Here is a 25,321-nt window from a genome sequence, read left to right as displayed (position 1 = left end):
TGACTATAAGCCAAACAATTAAAGTTATACCTGTAAAAACAAGAAAAAGGTGAAAACACAGAAGACAGACATACCCACATACAAAACACTCCACACACACACAATATGCACACGTACTAACACACATAGACATAGACACACACATGGACGCGCACAAACACACGTCTGGTTTACTATCTCTGTGGGGACAGTGCATAGGCGTAATGTTTTTTATACTGTACAAACTGTATATTTTATCCCCTAACCCTACCCCTAAACCTAAAGATCATAGAAAACTTTTTGCATTTTTAGATTTTTTAAAAATATTGTTCTGTACAATTTATAAGCTTTTTTTCTTTTTTGTGACACGAGTCCCCATGTGTGTGCATTCAGGTTTAGGTCCCCACCGGGATATAAAACATGTCCACGCACACACACACACACACACACAGACACGCATAGTGAAAGCACACATTTAAGATAAAGGAGAGAGAAACACAGGTCAAATATTAAACAGACTATAAATTCCTATATGCAATATTAATTAAGTAAAACTTTAAAATTCTAAAGCAGCCCCCCCGGCCAGGCAAATAGAGCAAAACAGTATGCAAATGGTGGCGAGGAACCCAAAACTCCAATCGAGAAAAAAACCCTCAGGAGAACCCAGGCCCAACCAGGGGATTCCAGTTCCCCTCTGGCAAAAGCTGCAGCCTCTGCACAAGCTCGACAGTACTTGCACAACAAGGCTAAATAAAAATAAATAAACTTACTAATAAGGTAAATTATAGTTTTAAGATTAAGCTTTGGAACCTGATGTTCTGTGCGTTTCAGAGAGGCGGGGAAAAGAGGAGATACAAACAAGCACGGTATGTGGAAAATACAGCGTTTTTGAACCTTAAATCGTGTATACACATTGCATTACATCTAAAACAAACCATAATATTTGTTTTAGCTGTGTCATATGACTCCTTTAAGAGGCTGCAGGGTGAAAAAAACACAGAATTTTGAGAGTTAGCAGTGTGAACATTTCTACCTTTCCATATCCGCACAATCCGGTGGATGGTACCGACTACAACCAATGATGCACAGTTCAGATTCTCCCACACACGTTTAAAAAAAGGTGTCTTTTTCTATTCTCTAAGTCAAGACACAGATTGACAGAGAGACAAGGAGGATGGTGGCATAGAAAGATTGGGGCAGAGAACAGAGGGGCATTATTGCCTTCTCCATCTCCAACCACAGTGAAACCAAATGTCGGCTGTCAAAAGAACAATACAAATAATGCAGGTTATTGTGGAGAAGTTTATAGTTAGCTTTGTAAACGACGACTCCGCACATAATTCCGTCGGATTCAACTGACAAAATATCATGCACGTATGTACTGTGAAGTCGAGCAAAGATAGAGAGCAAACACTACAATTGAGCACTTCAAACAAACGTCACAGTGCTGTTATCTCCTTCTGACAGTAGTTATACATTGCAAACCCTTCAATTGAGTAACTGAATAAAACTATTCATATGACATAATGCAGGAAAAAAAACTTGCTGTTTGTCTCTACAGCCGACTGAAAAATGCATTTAACACTGGTCTATAGAATAAGCAAGGCGGAGATGCATTTTTTCTTCCTGGCATTTAGGTTTTATATTCCCAAAACCATAAGATCATTTTTTTGCTTTTTATTGTAAATTTTCCATAAATATTTAGCTGTCTATTAATGTTATACTGTGATGCAACCAGTTTTAAGTGACAAAGTAGTTCATCTGTTCTCACAGACTGCATGATGTGAGCATAGCCAGTCAGAATGTATTTTTATTGTTTAATATAATGTCATATTGAGTTGAATTTTGTTGCAATTACTATTCTTACAAAGTTGACAAATATACTGTACGTGTCCTATATTTGGTGTGACAGCAAGAATTTAGAAAACAAACTGTTAATAATATATTATTTTATATTTATATTTGAAATATAAAATGCCATAAGAGAGATTTATCTTCATTGTTTAGGTTTTTTTTTCTTAATTTATGCAGTCACACCATAAGACACATATACGGTTGTCAACTACCCCTATGCAGATCAACCTAGTTAGGACGCACAGTGTGTTTGCATCAAGACATTAATTAATAATTTAGAGAATAACACTCAAGAAAAGACCTTTTTTGAGAAAGTGGTTATTATTTAGTATGATATTCTGTTACATATTCGGGTACAGTGTGCATAACCATTTTCACCTTTTTTTAATTACAGGTAAAAATTAACAAAGACGTTACAAATATAAATCGCATAAAAGACAATAAAACACAATGTCAGGGAAAAGGAACTGAATTCCTACATTACCTAAAAAAAAAAATGTCCTGAGACAGCTGTAGTTGTTCTTACTCATGTAACTCTGATCTAGTTCCAAGTGCCAAGGAATGAGAGAGGTTGGTGAAGAAATTGAACAGAATGAAGATTGAATCACTTGTCAGAAACAGTTACCACACATACAAGCAGTCTATTTTGGCAATGGTAATAAAAGAAATCACAAAATTAAAAGAGCGATCCAGGTTTATATTTAACAAATTAAAGTGCACCATCATACAATCTGAACTGAGCATATTGAGCAAATGTGGATAAATGACACAGCAAAGGACCCAGATTGGCACTGGTAACATTGAATTTTCTTTTCTAGCCTCTGTGTTATACTGGATCTGACTTAAATATGAAGTCACCTGCAGCTTCTAACCTGCATTATGAAATAATATCCTCTACAATATTCTCATCAAATACCCATGACACATATATTAGCCTATAGTAATACACACGTTTAACACCAATATCACAGATGGAGGGTAAAAGATTATTGCATGGTATAAAACAATGTTTTTCTTAGGGGAAAACATCTAAAAATTACACATGATTTTGAAGAATAAGTCATAGACATTAGCGTTGTAAAAATGATGACATGATAAACTGATTTTCTGGGAAGATACATCGCTGCAAGCTACCGCTCATCCCTCTTGTTTCAAATAAATCTTCTTCACTTTGCTTCACAAAATTAAAAAAATTTGAACTGATCTGCTTTTTCCTCTTACACTCCCTTCATATCTAATAATAACAATGACAATAATAATATAACAAAAAAAAGCATAAGTATAACAAAAGTTTGGCACGTTTAACACAATGTAAGCATCCTATATATTTTTCACCCGAGCATTTACTGTATATTTTGTTAAATGGTACCATTGGTACTGGCTGTCAGATACTGCAAGTAACTGGGGTTTAAGAATGATCAGACATGAAAATAAAAATACATGTTGGAGGTGTTTGCACCAAAAGCCTGTGGATGCTGTAATTACCATTAACATGAGTTTAAAATAGCTGGTAGTGAGAGCTGCATGAGCCCAGCGCAGCATCTATTGTGATGTGCTGGAAAGCATTCAAAGGGCAGTTTTAATTAGAAAAGCAAATCAATGGATTGCGATACGCTGCATCTCGACCTTTCCTCACTCTAGAGTGTATGACAAACACAGACTAAAGCAGAAAGCTTGTCTAACAGCGCTTTGTTTAAAAGCATGGGTGTTCTCGTCTTACACTGTACACTTACATAAACAAAACTACCAAAGATAGCATCTATTGAGGTTGGATGAAAATGCTTTTTGTGTGGCATGTACCAGTAATGTTAGGCAGTATTACTCCAGTCACCCGTAAGAGAGAAGACACTACTTTACATTCAGTTGCCTGCAGTGCTATGGACGTGGGGGGTATGAAACATTATGGCAAATGACTACTCACGCCACAAGCAACAGTGTGGGGAGCTGGCAGAGACTTCACTAATGGTTTTCACATGAAGACAGCCACCACGTCGTGAACATCGCTTTAATGTCACTATTCGGTTTCCTTTGCACCGGGATCTGGTTAACGCTCACATTTCAAAGACTTCAGGCTGAATCTGGCAAACTGTGAATAAATACATATTTTACAAATTAGGAAAGATTGCCAATAAAATTAGCTTTGAGCACACAGGTTGTGTTGTATATCTCTAGAATACTGAAATTCTACTCGGATGGGATTGGTTTTATACGAGAGCTTTTGAATCATTTTAATTCTGTCTGACTATCTTAGTTATTCTTTTTTGTGAGATCAGGTGCTAGCGAAGAATACAGTGAGTTTTACCTGTTATGTAACCCTGTGAAAATCACCACAGTAACAATCACTTCACAGACATGTCTTGCAAAGTAATCCAGTCTGACTTTTTGAATCCGACAAATTCAAAAGGTAAATGTGGTTGGGCAGAAAGGTAGCACATGTGAGAGCTCTTAAAAATGGCCAAGGTAAAAAAAACCCCACTTAGCCTTACCTCCATACAGTAGAGAACTAAAAGCTGAACTCAAGAGAACACCTATGACACACTTGAAAACAGAAATGAATGGCATCGCTTTGATTCATGCTTGCTTCACACACCAGCAGATTCCCTTAATAAAACCCTTTGACTCGAAATGTCTATGAACGTTTCAAGTGTTTACCGTAGATAAAGAGCAATAACTTTCAGCCACCTCGGGTACCCTGCGGCATCTGGCACGGCACAAATGTGTACACACGGTAGCGTTGTTGCTAAAAATCAGCAGCTTTTTCATGTTGCTACATACATCAGATCTGTAATATATGAAAGGGCAGTGATCAGAGACTATACGTCGCGGGACTGATGTAGAAATGAGAGGAAACTTGGCATCTAAATGTTATCTGTCATGTGAAATAAAAAGCAAGGTGCTGCCAACCAAATCAAGCTAAGGATTTGTTCAATCAAAGCGGCGATGAAGTCCCTCGGATGATATGCATACAGAACTGCACAGTCCTCGCTGGCGCTTTTGGCTTGTTGTCAACAAGACGATCGTGTTTGCACGTTGAAAAATCCAATAGCGAGAGATCAAACTGCAGCCAATCGTTTGAATGTTTGCAGATAGAGGGATGGACGTGAGCCAGATCAGTGGAGTTTGCGTCGTGAGATGCACTGAGATATAAACAGAACCGACGCAATCATGAAAATAACAAACAAACAAAGTCGAGCAAACAGAAAAATCTCAAATAAACACCTCCAAATTGAACGGGTCTTATGCAAGAAGAGCAATGGAACAATATTTATGTAAGGCTTCACAGAGGGTCACAGTTATCCTGCAATGAAGTGTTTGAGCGGCGGCACGCGTCTTTGAGGTTCGTTCTGTATGCATGTTCGTGTGGGTAGGTATGGATTTGAAAAGGGAGGGTTTTCCGGCAGGGGCTTTTGTAGGCTCTCTCTCCATCCCTGTTCAACCCTCCTGGCTGTCCCCACTCTTGGGTCTTTGGCACTTGGCGAAGCTTGTCCTTAGCCGGCAAGCGATCATCGGACCATAGGGTTTGCATTGTGGCGTGAACGGGATCTTTCCAAACCAGTGCGACGGTTGTCTGTTGACAGAAAGAGAATGAGACAAATGGAAAAGAGTCAGTGGACAGTATGAGACAGACCAGACACAAAAGGAGGGAATAAAAATATTTTATCTTATAGACCGTTTCATCGGATGCACGTGCCTGGCCCGAAGTTAACTTATGTGTGTGTCTGTGTTTGGTTATCGGTGTGGCTAGTAATATAACAATTAATTTTATATTTAATTATTATATATTTATTTTAATATTTGATTGTATATTAATTGTATTAAATGGGAGGTCTGATGAAATTTCACTTCTTTAAATTTAGTTAGTAAGTAGCATAGCTGTTTGAGCATAAACGACATTTGCCGAGTCGCTCAAAGTTCACAGTAAAGGAGGATATTTTCTTTAACAGAAATCACTTTTTAAAGACTACAATAAATGGCTCGTTGGTACTACAAAACCTCTTTCCTGGGTTAGTGAATGAATCCCAAAATTTACTTTGACCATGCCCCCTGGAACACGGACAGGGTAATGGGTGGGACATCTCAACACACACTCGAAGCAGTAGACCAATCACAAAAGAAAGTCTCAGTTCATATCGAAAGTTAAGTTTGGGCCACATAACGTTTGTTCATGTTGTTGCCGCTGAAACGTCTATCAAATATTTTACTTTATATTTATTTGACTAAATATTTTACTTTATTGTTATATTTATTATTTTCCACCTTCCGACACCCATATATTGTGTGTGATTTATCACCCAAAAAAGGAAAATAAAATAATAAAATGTAAAATGAAAACATTTAAAAAATAAAATCTATTCTAATAGATATTGTTACTGTGAATTCTTTTGGCTACGATAATAGTTTAGTGAAAATTTGGTATCGTGACAGCTATAAAGAAAACTACAATAAAAAACATCCTAGCATAAAGGTGGAAACAACATCAGGCAAAACAAAAAGCATCAGGTTAGACATTACAAGAGCAACATCAGATCTGAAATCAGCTGCTTCATGTCTGGTAACATAGTAACACAATTCAGCTCCTGTCTTGTACTCAAGAACTTGTCCACCTATTACAACACAGACTGGAGAAGAGACTCTAAATGGGCACATACACTCAGAACACATTGCATTAACACTAGCCGTGCACACTTCATAGTAGGCTTTGGCATTTTAGAGGCACTGTGTTTAATGTTCCAAGAAGAGAACAAACTACAGGAATGTCATTGTCGGTTATTAGCCGTTGCTTAGCAGATCCTTTGTAGCTCTATTTGAAACCAGGCCAGAGAGGAATATGATGGAGACAAATACTAAAGGTGTTAGCTAAACCCGGCTAGAGAGGCCAACCCATTATGGCTCACACAAAGGCCTTCTCCATTCCAAACATGGTGTAGTGAGAGGCTGGGCGGGGGCCATCTGGCAGGTGAAGTGGACAACCTTTCTTCTTCCTGTGGATTCAAGAGCCAACTCCATGCTTAAGCCACCACACCTTTCCTACCAACCCCTGGCAGCTCTGCCCGTGCAACTGCCATTACTCAGTGCCAGGTGCCCATGCCACCACGGGCTGGGCATAGTTTAATGGAACAGGCCCCATTTATCATGTCAGGTAATGAGTTAGGAGCGAGTGGGCACGGCAGTAAAGGTGGATTCATACTTTAAACAAAACTGAAGTCCAGCCCGCTCGCCAAGGTCACTAGTGAGAAAACAAGTCGGAAATCACTTTATGTTTTACGGCTTTAGAAAACTAAATTTCGGTAAGGTGAAATAAAGCAAAGTCGTTGTTTTATTATTACGGTCAGTGTGCTGTTGAAAGCCGTGCTGGATGATTATAAGCCCAACTGTCTTGTGCTTGGAAAAACCCCTTTTGAGTTTGCCTAGAGCCTTTTTAATTCAAGCTTCAGTGGATGTATAAATCTGTCCTAACAAGGAAACTCACCACAGGGGAGGGACAATGCTAATAACAAGAGGGTATTGCCAAGAGATAGAAGAGATGCAGTTACGGCCAAGGGAGGAAAAGATAAATAAAACCTGAAAGCCCAAATGGAAGGAGAAAATAGACATTTCTCAGCAGGATGACTTCCTCCAGCATTGGTGAAAGTTAAGGACGTTGACCTTTCAACTCCGCATGTTCCATTTGCAGGAAACCCATAATATGAGTCGAAATCATTGCTGAGTCTTTCATCCACTTCTACTTCAAATAGCCAAATGCCCGAAGGCCCCTCGGGCTCAGTCTCTCCCTCTCTTTAAACCAAACGTGCAATGCAACTACACATTGACAGCGGTGATAAAACAAAAAACTTTCAAGAAGTTCTACGAGGAAGGGCTGCTATTTCAAATTTGATTTACGGTTTCTACAAACGGGGCAAACAGATTGAAGAAAAAAAACGAATCTTTCAAACAAATGGATGGGAAAGACAAGCCACCAAAACTATAAAAGATGCCTTTGAACAGACCTTCCCCTATCTCTTAATTTGGGCTGAAAAGCTCTCTTAGTTTCTGGTCTCAGGTCCTTCAATCTAAAATACTCGATCTACAGAAACAATCACACCAACCACCAGCTCTTCACACATTATAAAGCTATTCTCTAAGGGATGGCCATTCACTTCCACAATAAAAATACACCAGCAGACAATTTCAGGATAACTATGGCGCTGATCGCAAGTCATGTGTTTTTTTACCTGCTTTTCCCAGAGGCTGCATCTGTAGGTTGAATGCACAAAAGAAAAGGATGAATGTGAAATAAAAAAAGACCGATACACAAAAATGAACATAAGATATGAGCAATCCAAGATTAAAGATCAAAGTGTTTAGTGGATGTTGGGGAGGCGGAGACCATCGTAATCAAAAACATCCTAACAATCTGTTGCACAGGGTGATTATGGGATTGGCCAAGGGTTACAGAGGGAGGACAACAGTAGATTACTAAAAAGCTAGTAAACACACACAGAGGAGCGTTTGCCTTGAACACCTTCACTGTATGATTGACTGATAGGTCCCTGATGGCCCCTCGTGCATTCTTCTAATGAGATTAAACCACATAATGGATTTGGCATTACTGTCATCTGCCTATAATTACATGACGTTACATCATCAGTAGCCTTCTTTGGCACAAGGTTTGCTTCATGAATAACAAACAAGCTTCAATCAACACTCTTGTAAATACAGTATGTGAATAAACACAGGTAATTATGCAAGTGAATAACAAATGTTTGCAATGAATATTAAATGAACTGAAGAATATATTTTAAAAAATGCATGTGTTGTTTTGGAGAGACTTTCACAGGCAAAGGTTTACATTCAGCGCTACACACACACACTTCAACCTCATAATGTGCAAACTCGTATCGCTTCATATTTTTTTTCTGCAACAAAATGTAATAAAGATGATTAAATCTCTGAGGGCCATATGTCAACACGCAGTGTTTACTGCTAGTGGGCCATAGAGGGAGGTGAGAGAGAGAGAGAGAGAGAGAGAGAGAGAGAGAGAGAGAGAGAGAGAGAAAGCGAGAGAGCGAGAGAGAGAGAGAGAGAGAGAGAGAGAGAGAGAGAGAGAGAGAGAGAGAGAGCGAGAGAGAGAGAGACAGAGAGAGAGAGAGGGAGAGAGAGAGAGAGAGTAGGAGAGGAGAGAGAGGAGACGAGAGAAAGAGAGAGAGAGGCGAAAGGAGAGCAGAGAGAGCGAGAGGAGAGGGAGGAGCGAGAGAGTGAGGAGAGAGCGAGAGAGAGGAGCGATGAGGCGAGAGAGAGAGAGAGAGAGACTGGAGGGAGAGAATGAAGAGAGAGAGAGAGAGCGAGAGAGCGAGAGAGAGAGAGCGAGAGAGCGAGAGAGAGAGAGCGAGAGAGAGAGAGACTCTATCTAATCTTCTCATCTTCACCGTTCCTTTGCCATACTAAAGCTTTATGTGTAATGGAGCACTAGAACTAGAAACAGGAAATATAAATAGGATGTAAAGGTATGTTATTTTCTTAGCTGTAAGTTATGAGGCTGCCGCAACAAAACTTCAGTTACACGAAGCAAGGTTTCCTTCAAAGCTAAAGAGTAATTGTTTTGAGGAGGGAGTAGATTCAGTTGTGAAGGTTACTTCAGTCACAGCCAGAAGAGAACGGAAAGAGCTCAGAGACACAGACAACCCAACAGCCTATATTTATTTACCTGGTTTTGAAGCAAAATTATTTGAGTAATGTATACCATGTGTGAAGAGCATATACAGCCAAATTTCAACGAAATCAAACCTCACGAGTGACAAAGTCATCCACCAGCATGACAAGACACATGAAAACTGTGGTTATCACATAACTTTTTCTAAATAAATGTCCAAATATTACTGTTATTAAAAGTGATTATGAACTTCTTTGCGGTATTTGAGGTGTGAAAAAATACAGAGCATCTTTTCTGTTATTTTGACCTGTTTCTCCAGTTTTCATTTTCTGAAAATAAATGCAAATAGAAAAATAATTTTATTTGAAATTTGAGAGAAATATTGTCAGTAGTTCACAGAATGATTTTTTTTTTACCTAAACACATACCTATAAATAGTAAATTCTGCAATACTGACAATAATTTTGAAATGGTGGCTGTACAGGAAAATAGGTTGTTGTTGTGTAAAAACAACTTATCTTAAAGTATAACGGTGGGTATGAGTCATTAAAATAAAGAAAAAAGCTCTTGTTGGTGAAAAGGTAAGAATAGTTATTTGACATCAACATTAACCTACACTTAATTAATGACTTTGAAAAACCTTTGCTAAAAATAAAATTCTTAGTAGAGCAAGGTTTCTCTGTGAAGCTGCAAATGTCCAACCACTGAACCACTGAGTATTGGGGATCTTAAGTACTCACTGATATCCCAGATCTTTGTCCACATTGATATTTGAGCTCTTAAGAGCATTCCATGCCATACCCAAAGCAAACAAAAGACTACAAATCCACTCAAAAGTGCCCACACGCTGCTGAACTTACGCATGTTTAGAGAAAGTGTTGAGCATTTGTTCGAGCCAGCCACTGCAGATCAACTAACAGAAAGAGCAAACACAAGTTCCTCATCAAACCAAGATGGAAAAGAGCTCTGATAAGCTTGAGGTCTGGCGTGCCTTCTCGCTAAATCTCTCCAGAATCATTTCTAAACAAACGGGAGACGTGTAATGTCTAATCTGACAGTTTGTCAGACCCCAAAATGATCAAAATAATGAAGTAAGGCAGCAATCAAAAAATATGCCAAACTTGGTCAGCGAAGATCTGAGTTTAGCTAATCCAGCGCCTCAGTCTTTCATCTAACATGGCTTTCAATCAAAGCCAGGCTTCATTTAGACATGTTCACTCGCCACCTTGGATAAATGACCCAGTTATTTGATATCCGCGCTGCCCTTCACTGTTTTTCCCTTAAAGAGTTAAAGTTTCAGCCCATCAGTAAAGAGCAAGAACTACACTCTTAGTTAACCGAGTTCTCTGAAGTCTCGTTAACCGGATGCCGTCCAGAACCCTGCATTGTCCTGCATTCTCTCTTGGCCGGTCGGAGCTGAAAGGAGAGCCAGGCCTTAGAGTAATGTTTCTTGACAGCTCGGCACACAATACGGCGCAGGAGAGCTGGAAATCACTACACATGTCGATAAACAAATGCTTATTTTTAGAGGAGTGAGCGAGGCAATAGTTTATCTCTGTAGCGGGATGGCCCTGACAACTCTGTAACACCAGCGGATAAGAAACTACGGTTGGCGTCTAAGGTAGGATGGTCTTGTGTCTTTTCCTCTTCCTTATGCAGGCCTAGCCTATGTGATGAGAAAGCACAGTTGCCAAATGTTTTTTGGGGACCTTGTCTTATTAGGAAAGTGGACAAGAAAGTTTTTGATTTACGGACCAGCTGGGTTTTAAAAACAGAGAATAGAAAAAGTAGCAGAATTTTATGTTGCTCTAAACGCCAAAAACGAAACCCAAAAAAGGGAGCTGGGAAGCAAAGGCACAAAAACGCATTCCAATAGATCGCAGCCCCGAGGCAAATCTGCGATGCTAATCATCACCTCGGCAGCGTTGTGGGAAGGCAAATGTGCACTAATAGCAACATGGCTTATTCTCTCTAATGCTGCAGGCAAAAGCTCAGCATTCATCATCTCACCAAAAAGATGCTTGGAGTCTTTTAAAGCTATTTCATGTATGTTTGTTATGTCGTTAGTGTCAATTAGTTCTAAAACTGAGCAGGTGTGCAAACCGTATCTCTTGGTATGGGGTGTTTTCAACATGCTGGGAGGCTAAAACATTGGGGCCAAACTAGGGAAGGTGTTTGGCTAATCCATGTGTTAGGCCCCAGGCACCCTACTGAACCTTCAAGACTGATAGTGACCCAGTAGAGAGCTGGCTTTGCCAATAGAATGAGCATTTGGATAGGCTTCTGGTATACTGAGGTGGAGTTATTGTGCATTATATAAAGAAAGGACAAATGTAAATGTCATTTACCCGTAACACTTAAGTGCAAGTGACAGTGAAGTATCGGCTGTGATTAAGCATGCATGCGGAGGTGGGGCGCATGAATCACAAGCGCACCAGGACAAGCCCACTCAGAAGAAAAAACGCACGGTTATGGAAGAGCTTTGACTGACAGTGGGGCAAGTACACAGAGAAGATAGTTAGACAAATGGATAGCACGATATTGTTTGACAGACAGATGGAAGTGTAAATGGACGGTTTGGCAGCATGATAAGGTAAATAGGCTGATGGATCACTAAATAAAGAAAGAAAGAAAATGCCTGGTGTGGTTGCAAAAAAAAGCCGTCTGTGATGGGGAAGCCAGATAGAAAGATAAACACAGATGGATAGTGTTGATACAACACAGATCGATAGATTCTTCAATCCTATTTCGCCTTTCAAATGTAATTGTGTTCTGGATGAATCCAGAGGAACGATTGAGTGAGAAACGCCACGTTGACCGAAGGAGACATGAGTGATCAGGCATGTCTCTGGTCTCCGCCTCCATTAAATCTGATGTCACATCAGCACGGAGAGGAGAGCTCTATAAATTCACATGATAAACATCACACTGAATAAATGCTGAACACACACACACTTGTAGTGTATACACATACCGATGGAGACTGATGCTTTACAAGAACGGATAGCACATATATCACTTATTACTTAGTGTACTATTTTATTGTTATTTTGGTGTCTTCATACTGTAGGCTACTAAATAGTCAATTTACTTGTACAATATTTACAATGGCAAAAAACAATAGACAAGGATCCTATGTTGCAAAGTCCCACCTAAGTATGCTTCCAAAGTATTCCAAGTGTAGCACAGCTACAATAGGGCTCTATGAATCTTGCATCTATAAAAAACAGCATCTTATAATTACTCTGTGACATTCGAAATACTGAATGATAATGTAAAAACAGATTATCCGTACGCAGATAAACAACAATTTTTACACTTTCGGGGAACCCATGCTGTCTAAAAGCAATCATCGATGGCACAAACCCAGATGGAGACCGTGTAATAAATCACAAAATCGGATGTAGGTGAGATTGTCATAAAATGGGAAATGAGGGTGATGAAGTAGTGATGAGTGGTGGGATGGAGAAATGGATGGATGGAAGCGATAAAGCTTCTTTCTGCTAACAAGGTCTCACGATGCCATTTGTAGATCTTAATCACTCGACTTGCCGTAGTGGCAACAGCAGAACTGACGACGCAGATGCTGGAATATGAGTGATTCAACAAATCATACAGTCAACTAGAGGAAGAAAAAATCACAGCACACATTACTTTAGTGGGAAACTCTCAGAGGCGGGAAAGTTCGCCACCTGGAGCAGCTAAGGAGGTCACACGGGCTTGTCAAACAGAGTCTTTCCTTCAATGAAATAAACAAGGGGGTAAAAAATGAAAAATACTAAATTAGCAACCATTATTGCATTGCAGTTTAAAAACATCTTCACTTTGACTATATGAAAGTAAACATTTAGAATTTCAAATTAAACTCATAAGAGGTTAAGTATCATAGTATCATAAGAGAACTGCAGATTAAAACAATCCAATTCCTGAAAGCTATAAGCCATGGTTTCTGTATACACTGAATTGTTAAGGAAGAATATATTTATGTTGAATAGATAATTTTTTTATTGTTTATACATTTTTATTTATTTGGTTATTTAATTTTTACATATTTATACATAATTGGTTTGTTATGAAGAAAGCCATATGTATTGTTTATATTCAATATTTTAAATATTTATTTTTATTTATTTCTGTATTTTATCTACTGTTTATATTTAATTTTATATTTAAATTCTTTTTTTGATTTATTTTGAATTATGTATCTATTATTTATTATTTATATTAAAAACAATATTTTCATTTGTTCGTTTCATTTATACATAATACTGTGCACTGTGCTTAGATACATTAGGTGCTTGGAAAATAATATTTTTTATTTTGGATAAGCGTATCAGTAGGATCTATTCATTTTAATATGCATCATTAATATATGAATGATTATTGTTAAAATTATGTCTTTATTCAAATTGATTTCCAAAACATGTTTGCTTTTGACTGTAATAATCATACTGCATTTTTGTCTAAATAACAAGTGATGATGATGTACAGCCCACACCATCATCGAGCCAGTCAGGGATTACAAAAAGACAAAAACACCGAGCTCCTTAGAACAACTTTCATACTTTCATAAACTACATTTGTTTTGAGGAGAGGATTCAGCTGGGAAGGTTTCTTTAGCTGCAGCCAGTCGAGACAGACGGTCATTAAAGTAACATCACTTTCTCAGAAACCAAACAGAAGTCCCTCTCTTAATCCTGTGGTCAGGATTGCTTAGTCTGAGAATACAAAGCACAGACCTTAACTTAAATAAAACATGCTGCACCTTCTTTATTTATTTACTCAACTCTCTTTAGATGTCTTCTCGACCCAAAAGAGCACGAAGATCATAAAGGGCTATTTTCACAGAGAGCCCCTGACCTGCTCTGTGAACAGTACGGATTGAGTGATATGCTTTAGGGATGGAGTGAGTTTAGCTTCTGAATTATTCATTTGAAAGAACTTTCTAGTGTAGAGCAAATACGTTCACTGGTGGTCCATGTTCTTCATCGTTCTCTCTTATTCTTGGACGTGTCGAACTCTCAAAAGAGAACACTGCTCTGTTTTGAACGCCGTGAATTACTGCTTTAACCTGGCCATTTCCTTTCTCTCTTCTGCTTGCATTTCCCTTTGTGCCTCTCGTTCTTGCTATTTCATGCTTCTATCCCATCAGGCATCAAAAGTACAAGCTCTTTTCTATCTAACCGCAGGGTTTACATTTTTTTTTGTGCGTGCTTCTCCTAACTATAGGTTACGGCGTATGAAAAGTGACAGTCTTGCACTAAATCAGTCTGATGGCTGTACTGATGCCGCCATGAAGGTGAAATACAACAGAGCCAGATGTCACATGACTGCAAGTCTTAAACCATTTTTGTTATGTTATTCGGTAGATGCGCATACAGAGCTAATTACGGGGACCACAACAGCTTCTCTTTCAGAATGCCAACTACGAGGGGTTTGTTTGACCTGGGGGGCTGGTTGCTTTGCTGGGCGCGTGGCATTACGACACGTCCCCGCAGACCTTCTGGGCGACAATGGATTTCATGTGAATTAAAGATTCATCAACACTGACTTATTTATCGGGAAGAAGATTTCTGCAGGGGAGCCCTTCAGAGACCGCGCTCGCATGCTAGCTTGTCGCCACTTTACCCGCAAGCTTTTCAATAAAACAAGCAAACAACACGATTCCAACACCTATAAATAAGTCAGCATTCCCGAATTAAGTGCGGTACACAGGGTCTCTCCAAGGTTCTACATTACTCTTTAATAGAGCTGCATGGGTCTGAGCTTGCCCAAACAAGACAATAATAACAGGACAACAAAAACAGTAAAAAGAATACAGCCATGATGCTATGCGAGATATATCAGTGTCCTTTGCTCTACTGTAATTACTGTAAATGTGGCATCTTAAAGAAAATAGTATACCATTCACTTCCAATGTCATGGTCTCTGGTTCCCTCTTCTCCATCTCTCTGACTGATTCCCTCCATCTGATTCCTTTTTTTATTTCAACAGAAATAGCATCATTTTAAATAAACGTGTTTGTTCGTGTTCACAAACAGCTGAATGATTGATGTCCTGCGGAGAGCTCTTTATTCCTACAGAATAAAAAGCACAAACTGCGTTATTTTGTGTCCTATGAATATAAGAGCGAAGGCAATACACTCGCAATGGTGCCCCAGTCAACTGTTTCTTAATTATATACTGTATACTGTATATAAAAAAAATGAAATAAAAATAGTTTTAAAGGGTGTATGCAGATACAGCTATGCTGTATTATTCATCAGCATCATGTCATCCTGTTCACACTCTCAGTCTCAGTGTAAGGCTACAGTTTCAATAAGCAGTGCTGCCTCACTTCACCTTTTGCTTCCTGTTCCCCAGGTGACCAGGAGAACTTGATTAAGCGGGCAGACGGGGTTGCTGGGCCACTCTGAATATTCACAGAGCATTATGCACCAGCTGCCTGGATGTCTGTCAGTGTGAGCTATTGTTAGTGGGTTTGATTAAGTTCCCGGTAATAACGTTGTTACACGAGGCGTGCTTCAGGGAGCGGGCGAGATAAAGCACCAGACTCACACTTGCCGCTGATATGCGTGCGGTCAACACGTGAATATGCTGCAAAAAAAATACATGCTCTGCACAATCTACATTTTTTTCTCATAGTGTTTGATTTGAAAGCAAAATGACCTATGCTTTATTTGCTGGAACCGTTGGTGCCCATTAATGCTCAAAACTAACATTCTGCAATAAGATTGTGCTGACACAAAAATGGTTCATCCTGCTGGTGGCACTTTAGCTCTACAGCCACTGGTCCTGCTGTCGGCCCTTCTCCAAAACGGCCTTTATTGGCAGCCCTGCCTTGCGGCTACACACCTGTGTCTGCCTTCTATCCCTGGGATCAATTAACATTAAAGTTTCACCAACAGTCCTCCCTAAATCCACAAAGCCTGTAGTGTAGCCCGTAATAACATCTGATGCTTAGAGGCTGCACAAACAGGAAATAGTGTTTCATTGGTAGGCTATTAAAAAAACTATCTCACATTTTTCATCAGCCAATAGTTCTGAATAGTTCAAAAGTTATATGTTATACTATGTTTCCATATTTTATAAATACTTAGACGGTTAAAAGGTGCTTCTAGCAGTCAGAATGTTAAAAAGGGCTGAAACATTTAAAAAGCCAAAAAACCTTTAATGTAAAGTAAAGATGCACCGACACTACATTTCTCCACCGATACCGAAAGCCAATTATTCAGATTGATATCTGCCAAAGCCTATACCAATTCTGAAGATGAAATATTTCTTTACTTTCTAAATGTTAATAATTCATATAATGACTATTGATGTTGAACATCAAACTGGTGATGTTTCTTATAATTGTCTATATACAGAGCACAAATTCATTGCATTTTCCTGTCCTCTTTTGATTGACACGATATTTCGTCCCTGATCCTCTTCTGTTTTTGAACTATCGACTGATAGAGTGAAAAATTGCTTTTATCAACCAATACCGATTATTGGCCGATATATCAGTGCATCGCTATGTCAAAGCGGATAATGATTTTCTTAGCGCAACCTCTACCAACACCCTCTATACAATCCCAACTATTTTTTTGGTGTAGTATCTGCCTACTGTAATTTATATCAACAATAAAATCCTGGAACTCCAAGACCGAACTCTGCCATCTAGAAAACTCATTTATGAGTCCAGGATGAGTCTTCACATTAGGGCTTTGCAGTGGACGGATCTTTCCTGTCAGCACATTACACAAGAGAGATTTCCACTCCCTTCTTACCGATCCACCAGGGTGTCACAGCCAGTTCCAGCCCGAGGACAGTGTACACACTGGGCATACCTGTGCTGGCTTTCCTCCATCTCCTGACAGTGCCCTTCACATCACAGCATGGGTTAAGTCATCAGATCTGACAGATATGCCCTCCATACAACATCTCCCCTTCCCCTAGTTTCACAGCCCCCTTTTCCCCGCTGCCCAGCAACACTGCCTGACAGGTATCAATATGGATTCCAGCAGAGCTGCACAGAGATGGCTGAATAAACACAGAGGAAAAGAAATCAAAGTCTTCACAAGGTAGCCTATTATCCACAAGAACAGGAAATAATTTACTAGCAATTTGTAACTCATTTTGGTTTCTTTTATGGAGGGGAGCCATTTATGTTCCAAAAAAACTGGGGAGAGGGCCCGTCACGCATTTTAAAAGTCATACAAATGCGGATGTCAAAATGCCTCGAACTGGTTTGACAAACAACACCTTTTCCCCTCATTTTCTTTGTCTGTTGGAAAATGTCCGATTCTATCACTCAAAGTTGATGTAAATTGGTTCAAGTTTATGTTTACAAACGGCTGAATGATTGATGGCCTGTGGGGAGAATAAAATACAGGAACTGCAGTTTTGTACCTTTTAAATAAAAGAGCACAGGAAAAAAGATTAATAGTCTTCTATTGAACAAACTGATGATGATATAATCAGAGAATCTTTTTCATTTAAAAATTATAGTGAACGACAGTGCCCAACATTTTTCAGCATCAATTTTACCACCACAATCTGCAGTATGATAAGGGTCATAAAGCTTCATAATCTCACAACGTATCTGCAGCACAGTGAATCCCATGTTACCTGTAGATATGACCTTTCCCTATAGGACTCACGTCCGCCTCATAAATCTCACAACCAATCAGGAGCCAGTGGGGCTTATGACCTTCAGCAACATGTTTTCTAGGGCATTACCAAAGGAAAACGTAAAATCTACCTAGGGACATATGAATCTTTTACATTTACAACACCTATAATAAATTCCCAAAACATAAATGCTGTATGTCAAAATGTCAAATATCTGACATTTGAATATCTGACAGTGGTTGGACAATGATCAGTCATATCTGGGAGATTCAGGGACAGAAAATCTCCAGTGATGAAGGCCTAAAGCAGAGAGCAGGTAAAGGACCAAAGGTCCCTATGTGACAAGTCCACTGTGGGAGGGAACATCTGGTGGACCGGCTGCTCCTCTGGTTAACACGCTACCCCAAGTGGCCTACACGTACACACACACACACACACACACACACACACACACACACACACACACGCACATACATTGGACTAGCATGTTTTATGGGGACTTTCCATATACATAATGATTTTTATACTTCTACAAACTGTATATTCTACGCCCAAACCTTAACCCTACCCCTAAACCTAACCATCACAGAGAACTTTCTGAATTTTACAATCTCAAATAAACATAATTTTGTTTGATTTAAAAGCAGTTTTTACATGATTTTTCTTTTCAAGATTACTATACCAACACACGCTCACAGCAAAAACGTAACTATTTAACAATGTGGCTAATTTTGGCTAATTCGTATGAATTGGTACGATCTCATTCGTACATTTTAGTACGATTAGCTTTCCCGCCAGTGATGTTAGGGGCGGGGCTTCAATATTGCTCCCAATCAATTCAATATATTCCTGTGAGATCAGGTTGGTATTACTGTATTTGTACACGCACACACGCACGCAACGCACACACGCATGCATTTAAGAATGGGTTTTAAAGGTTTCTTGCTATTAGAGCTATCCACTCATGCCATTACATTTTTGTTGCCAATGTGTCAGGTTTGTTTCAAAATAAATGTGTTGCATCACATGACCAGCATACCACATCCTCAGTTTGGTTAAAAATAAAATATACAAAAGTGCAACCCTATCCAGGTTGAAACAGGTGCTCTATATACAGACACAGTGAAATGTCATAGCTGGCAGAGATTGCTGTTCCTCTATTTCTTCATCTGGTCTCTCGGGCAAAATAATTCCCATAACTTTCCTGCTGTTGGTTCCAGAGATGAAAAGAGCAGATCTGAATCCTCCATACGGCCATAATGAATAAGCTGAAGACGTAAGGCATGCTTGCCCTGTCAACGCAAAAGTAATTTGCTGCTCTAGCCAAGCCGGCTCCTTAACAACCTGTATGTTTGCCTGATGAAACGCTAGGGTCTCTCAGCTCATAGCTAAAAACAAACAAACACATACTCTGATATATCTAAGCAGGAACCCACAGTGAACCCAGAGATGTGAGAGCTTCATTAAAGTTGATTTCTTGCCAAAAGGCGGCAAGCAAGTGAGAAGGAGCGAGAAAACCACGACACGGGCTGTGAGAAGGTCCATGGGTCAGTACAACAAACTTGCCGCCCAGCATCACCGATACAGGCACTCACACACGCTCTCGCTCATCTCTGGTGTCGACCTGGGCTGACCTTACAAGCCAGGGTGAGAGTCTGGCAGTGGTGGTGTTAAGCAAGGCTTATCCTCCCTCAGCATCCATAATGATGGAGCAAATTATCTCTTCGTCTGCTTTGGCCCCAGCCTGAACCCAGTAATTGCAGTGGATCTACACATGACCTGCTGATGACGTCATCACCACTTAAGTCCAATAAGAACATAATGTGAAAACTCTGCTATAGGGAGAAGCATCAACTTTTACGATGCTGCGGGAAAAAGGAAGCATTGATCCTCTTACGCGAAGAATAACTGAAAAAGTGCACTCCAACAGGAGTTGTCCCAAGGAATACAATGGAATACGCAGGTGAACATGGAAAGCCTTTCATGCTTCTGAAAAAAATGACTGAAAAGAAGAAGATAAAACCAGCTGAAAACGCATTGATTTTTCTCATCTTCAAGCACTAAACTAGCGGCTAAGTGCCAGCGAAGTGAGCAGCTCTCTGAACACATCAGCAGCACTCCCATCCAAATTGATATATTTCATGATACTGTTTCACACTTTATCCTTACGATATTAATCATTTCCTGCTTGCTATGGCGCTGTGAGGAGGGCGATTAGCATAAAGAAACACACTGGAGACCAAAAGGTAGACAAAACTGAAGGGAGATGAAAGAAAGAGAGAGAGCATGGGATCTTCCAGCTGGGCCGCGGCGTGATTAAAAATAGAAATTGCACTGCATCTTAAATAAAAATAAATAAATGAATAAAACCCACACCAATCCGAGTGACTGCAGCTAATGTGATAGAGATCCTCTCTGACAGAAATCAAGTTTTAATGAAGAGCCATGTGCTGGGAGAAATTAGCCATTACCCACTGGAGCAGATATTAAAAGTTTATAAATGACAGTAGTGTTGCTTGTGATTGCTCGAGAAGGGGCGAGTCGAGGGAGCGTGGCAGAGGAAGAGTACGTAAAGGCGTGCCAGCGGGCCATGCGGCGGGCGCCCACGCGCTCTTGATAAGTTAAATCGCGAACACCTGCCCGGCAGAGGCATGCGACAGGAGCATGTGACAAACACGGCAGAACAAACACACAGCGATGCCTGGAACCCTTCATCGCTGCTCTGATCAAATACTTCAGGACACATAGCCATATGGGACCTGGAGATTATTCATACAATCACAGGCCTACATATGGGCTGGAGGGAGGGCGGTCTTTGGAGGTTTACTTAAGATGTCACTAGAAATGACAGAGTAAGAGACGAACAGTGTGGAGACATCCACATGGCCGGAAATGAGCTTTCCTCTTAAGAGCGAGGGAAACGAGCTGACTGAGGTCACAGAAAGTCACGCGAGAGCTCTGATTGAAAAGATTTGGGAGTAAATCTCGGAATAAAACAAAGAAAATGAACTAAAGCAACGAGAACGTCATGTCAGACTATCTTAGTAGGGTTTTTTGTTCCTGCAATTTGGCAAAAGTGCCATGCGGACAATACTGCAATAAATGAATTTCTTACTTAGCATTTAAGCTGGGGACACACTTACAACTAGCTGAAACATATACTAACTAGACGCTAGACACTACTTACGCATTTGTCCAATACACTGTTGTCATGCGCTTTCTACTTCAGTAAAGGCGGTAACAAAGGGGAACGCGGACAGGCGCCATTGACAGGCGACTGCACAGCCCCGTGTCACTGTTAAGAATGGCGATTTTCTCACGATTTACGAGTAGTTGGAAACATTTGAGATATTGTAAGTACTCAGCTGAACAAAACATATAACACTAGCTTAGTGGTTTTTGGATATTTTACTGCAAAATTGTTACAAACTGTACCTTTAACAAGGAAAGTAAACAAAGATATTCTTAACACATCGGCACACTTTTTGGGTTGTTTCAAACATAAACTTACGTGATTCTTATATTGTCTTTCATAAAGCAAGACTAAATATGTTAAATCAATATTAATCTATCTTGATACATTTTTTTTTTAGATATTTGTACCAGAAAACAAGACAATAATTGCATAATTTCAAAATTCAATTTTGCAGTGTAGGGCTGTCACAATATCAGATTTTAACAACACTGGTATCGTGGCCAATAGCATTCACAATAACAATATTATCATGCTATCTAATTCATTCATCAGTTAAATTCTTCTCTGTATAATTTGTTTTCTCTGGCTATGAATTATTTCCGGTATTATCATGTTTAGTATTAACATGATATTAAACAGTTGTTAATATCACATTTATTGACAATGCCAGTTTTTCTTTGTTTAACTGGGAACTATGCAATGCTAGACAATAAATTGAAATATTTTATTAAATACTCAGATTTGAACATCATGAATCATTTATCTTACTTTAAAATGGTCAATTCTAATGTTTCTGTCAATGTGGCCTTTCATAATTTCATGTTTCTTTCTTTATAAACAGCACACTTTTTTTCCATATTCTCCAAGAGACACATTAAAAACACATTATAATAAATAATTAAATAAAGGCTTGAAAATCTAAAACTGTGATCAGCCTCTCTGCTGTGCTCTGGTTAAATGAAGATTAAGGCTAAACTGAAGAGGTGAAGGACCTGGCGGATTGAGCCTCTACAAATGGAACATTGCATGGAAACAGAAATAATGTCACAAAGCCATATTATCCACGAGAACAAAATGTGTCAACTTGTCGAGCACATGGCCCTGTAAACTCTTTTTGAGCGATCCACTTGGCCCTTGGCAGAACCAATTAGCTTTATTTTGGAAACATACATTCTTAAAATGCTCGGCGCTTGACTGCTGGCACAGGAAAGGAGTTGTTAGTCTTGATGTAACTTGGAATTTTTCACCCACTCCCTTTGATCTTTGTTTGAGAGAGCAACCCGTCAACATCAAGTAAATTAGTACTTGAGGAATAGATCTTTTTAATCAAATGGAACTGAGGCATAGGGTTTTCTCTAACATCAGTGCTCCCCCTTGATGCCATCACAGGTAGCCTGACAGAACCCAAACAGCTTCTTTAAGCAGCACTGTGTTCTTGTTTATTTTTAGATGGCATCTTACCATGAAAAAAGGATGCTCCCCTTAAGCGGTGAAAATGCCATATTTAGCCAGCAGATTGCACAGATATTTTTATTCATGTTATTATTTAGGGTCTGTTAGACATGGAGGGACAAAAACAAGGAATGAGAATACTGCCATTCTTCAATTTATTAATATTATAGCACTAAATGGATAGTTCACCCCAAAATGATTTTTTTAATCATTTACTCACCCTCATGTCATTCCAAACCTGATGTTAGTAAGCAAACAACATTGGCTCCCATTGACTTCCATAGTATGGACACGTACTGTAACCACTGAGACATTTCTCAACATATCTTCTTTTGTGTTCTAGAGAAGTCCGTCATAAATAATAATGAATTTTCATTTTGGGGTGAGCTAACCTTTTAATAATAAAATAATATAGTGCTACCTAAAGTTTAAACTGTGGACATCAACAAGCTGCAAACTTTTCAGGACATAAAATCCTATTGAAAAGGGTTTTGAGAATCATGAAACTACATGGAGGGGGGAGAACGAGAGAAAGAGACAAAGAAAGAGTGAGAGAGCGAGAATGAGAAAAAAACAGAGAGATGAAATAGACATTACCTGTGAGAACACAACAGCATTTCCCTAGAGTTTTCTATTAGCATTTAATTGACAAGGCTTCTTATTCAAACTCTCCGGTTGCTCCTCTTCTACCCCCCTCCCTGCCCTCTGCCACAGGCTCTGCTCTATTCTTAGCTCTTTGTAAAAACTGCTCCACTTTCTCATTTATACACGCTATAAATTCACTATACATTCAGACGGAGCGTGGATGCTGATCAACACAAATGTTTTGACATTTCGAGTAAAGAGGCCAAGCTCAAACGAAGGACAGAATACAGTAATAGAGGCTTGATGGGAAGATAGGTAGGATAACATGGATGCCGATCGGTTTCTGTCACAGGGAAAGGAAAATGTGTAACAGTTTAATCTAAGGGTAACCTGTCAATCTGTAAGAACCTTAGCTTGAAAAAAATGGCATAATTTTGACTTTGGAACAACAAACTCCCAATTATGTTTTATTAAACATGTCTGTGGTTTGAAGTCAAAGACTATAATTTTAAAATGTTATCGAATTTAAATTTTGAATCTTAATTTTAATTTAATTTTAATCTTTATTTAATTTATTAAAATCACAGTCACAATCTTTTCATTTTAGATGCTATCATGCTGTTTTAGCAGTGTAAGTATATAAAGTCATGTGGTTAAAATTGTGGTCTTCTAAAACAAAGGTTGCAGGTGTTCCAAGTGAAGTGTTTACAAGATTCCATCCCTGTGCTCTTAAGCACCAAATCTCAGACTGCTTCAGGATAAATACCCATGCAATTAGTGAAATGTAAGTCTGTCTAGATGAGGGTCGACTAAAACAGCATCCTCAACCGCGCTGGCTAAAAGTCTCAAGCAAATGACCCTATTAAAAATATGCAGAGTGATTGACTCATGCACACAAATCTGAATACATGACCAGAGTTCACTTCCTGTTTACTCACGAATGACAAATTCACCTAATCATTTTTTTAACTCTATGGGTTAAGGTTTAAGGAAGTGACACGTGAGCGCAAACACATGACAGGAAGGAGCGACCCTGATTCGCTATCTATTTGAGAGAGAGGGTCAGGCCATCATCAAGTTCTGGGGTTTGTCTGATTAATGCTGACATTAATAAAAGACTATCCCTGTCCAATAAAATGGCTTCGGATAATAGATGTTGCCATTCTAAGCCAATAATAGTGTCTATAATGGAATCAGCCGAGCTGAAAAAGGCGGACTTTCATTTCCTCTCGTGGGCCGTGTGTTTGGTGCACCCCATTGTTCATTGGCTCCTGTAGCAGATAACCACCGAATTTGCATCTGAATCAAGAATGCTTCATAACCTGTCTTAAACACAGGCTATGCAAATGACATGACCCAGAAAAGGACAGGCATCTTCAATTTGAAGCAAAGTTTCTTCCGAGGGTGCCCGAGCACGCCTTCAGTGCAGCGCTAGTGTCACAATGCGACATTTGCAGCTGTCTTATCAGATTTCGCCAAAAACAACAGGTTGTAAACTATAAAAAAGCAGGGTTGCATCAACAGTTTGTTCTCTGCAGGGCTGACACATGGGTTGGCTGGTACGCTCTATTTGTGCAACACAGGCTTCAAGGTGAATGCGAGAGAAACTATAGACGCGCGAGCTATATTTCGAGCCGTGATGACAGCCTGAAAGACAGTATTAAAGCAGGCTCGAGACAATGCTACAATATAACGCAGGAGGACCTGGCGTCTGTCAGATGCATTTGAAAACACCGTCCAGGTCAAATTTATCACATAGACAGACAACAGGTACACATAGACTTGCTGATTCAAAGTAAAGAACACACAGGCAGGCAAGTGTGCGAGCAGGGCTGGAAATGGTATGATCTGCACACTTGAGAAACGGTGTGCGTCCGTTTAATCAGCGACAAGCGTGAAATCAACAGAAACTAAATTAAAAAAGAAAAACAAATAAATAAAATTCAACAGTATTCACTTAGGGCTTGTAGTATGAATTACCCTACAAAAACAGCAGCAGCACGAGC

The 25,321-nt window shown here is 39.4% G+C and overlaps 1 protein-coding gene across 8 annotated transcripts in view; it reads right to left on the bottom strand.

The window, feature by feature from the left end:
* Positions 1–2,124: 2,124 nt before the first annotated feature.
* The window catches only part of diaph2 (diaphanous-related formin 2), a 419,173-nt gene continuing 395,976 nt past the window's right edge, over positions 2,125–25,321 (bottom strand). For 5 of the 8 annotated variants that reach the window (XM_057348933.1, XM_057348932.1, XM_057348936.1 and 2 more), the window contains 2 exons: positions 8,046–8,067; positions 2,126–5,401 (listed from right to left, as the gene is read on the bottom strand). In XM_057348933.1, the coding sequence (XP_057204916.1) occupies positions 5,266–5,401; positions 8,046–8,067 (158 nt within the window). In that variant the 3' untranslated portion in view covers positions 2,126–5,265. Of the gene's footprint in view, positions 5,402–8,045; positions 8,068–25,321 lie in introns of all 8 variants that reach the window. The other 3 variants (XM_057348937.1, XM_057348938.1, XM_057348934.1) reach the window with 2 other exon arrangements.

The sequence above is a fragment of the Triplophysa rosa genome, linkage group LG13 (genome assembly GCF_024868665.1).
Source record: "Triplophysa rosa linkage group LG13, Trosa_1v2, whole genome shotgun sequence".
In the NCBI taxonomy this organism is placed as follows: Eukaryota; Metazoa; Chordata; class Actinopteri; order Cypriniformes; family Nemacheilidae; genus Triplophysa; species Triplophysa rosa.
This window is presented reverse-complemented; position numbering and strand designations above follow the sequence as displayed.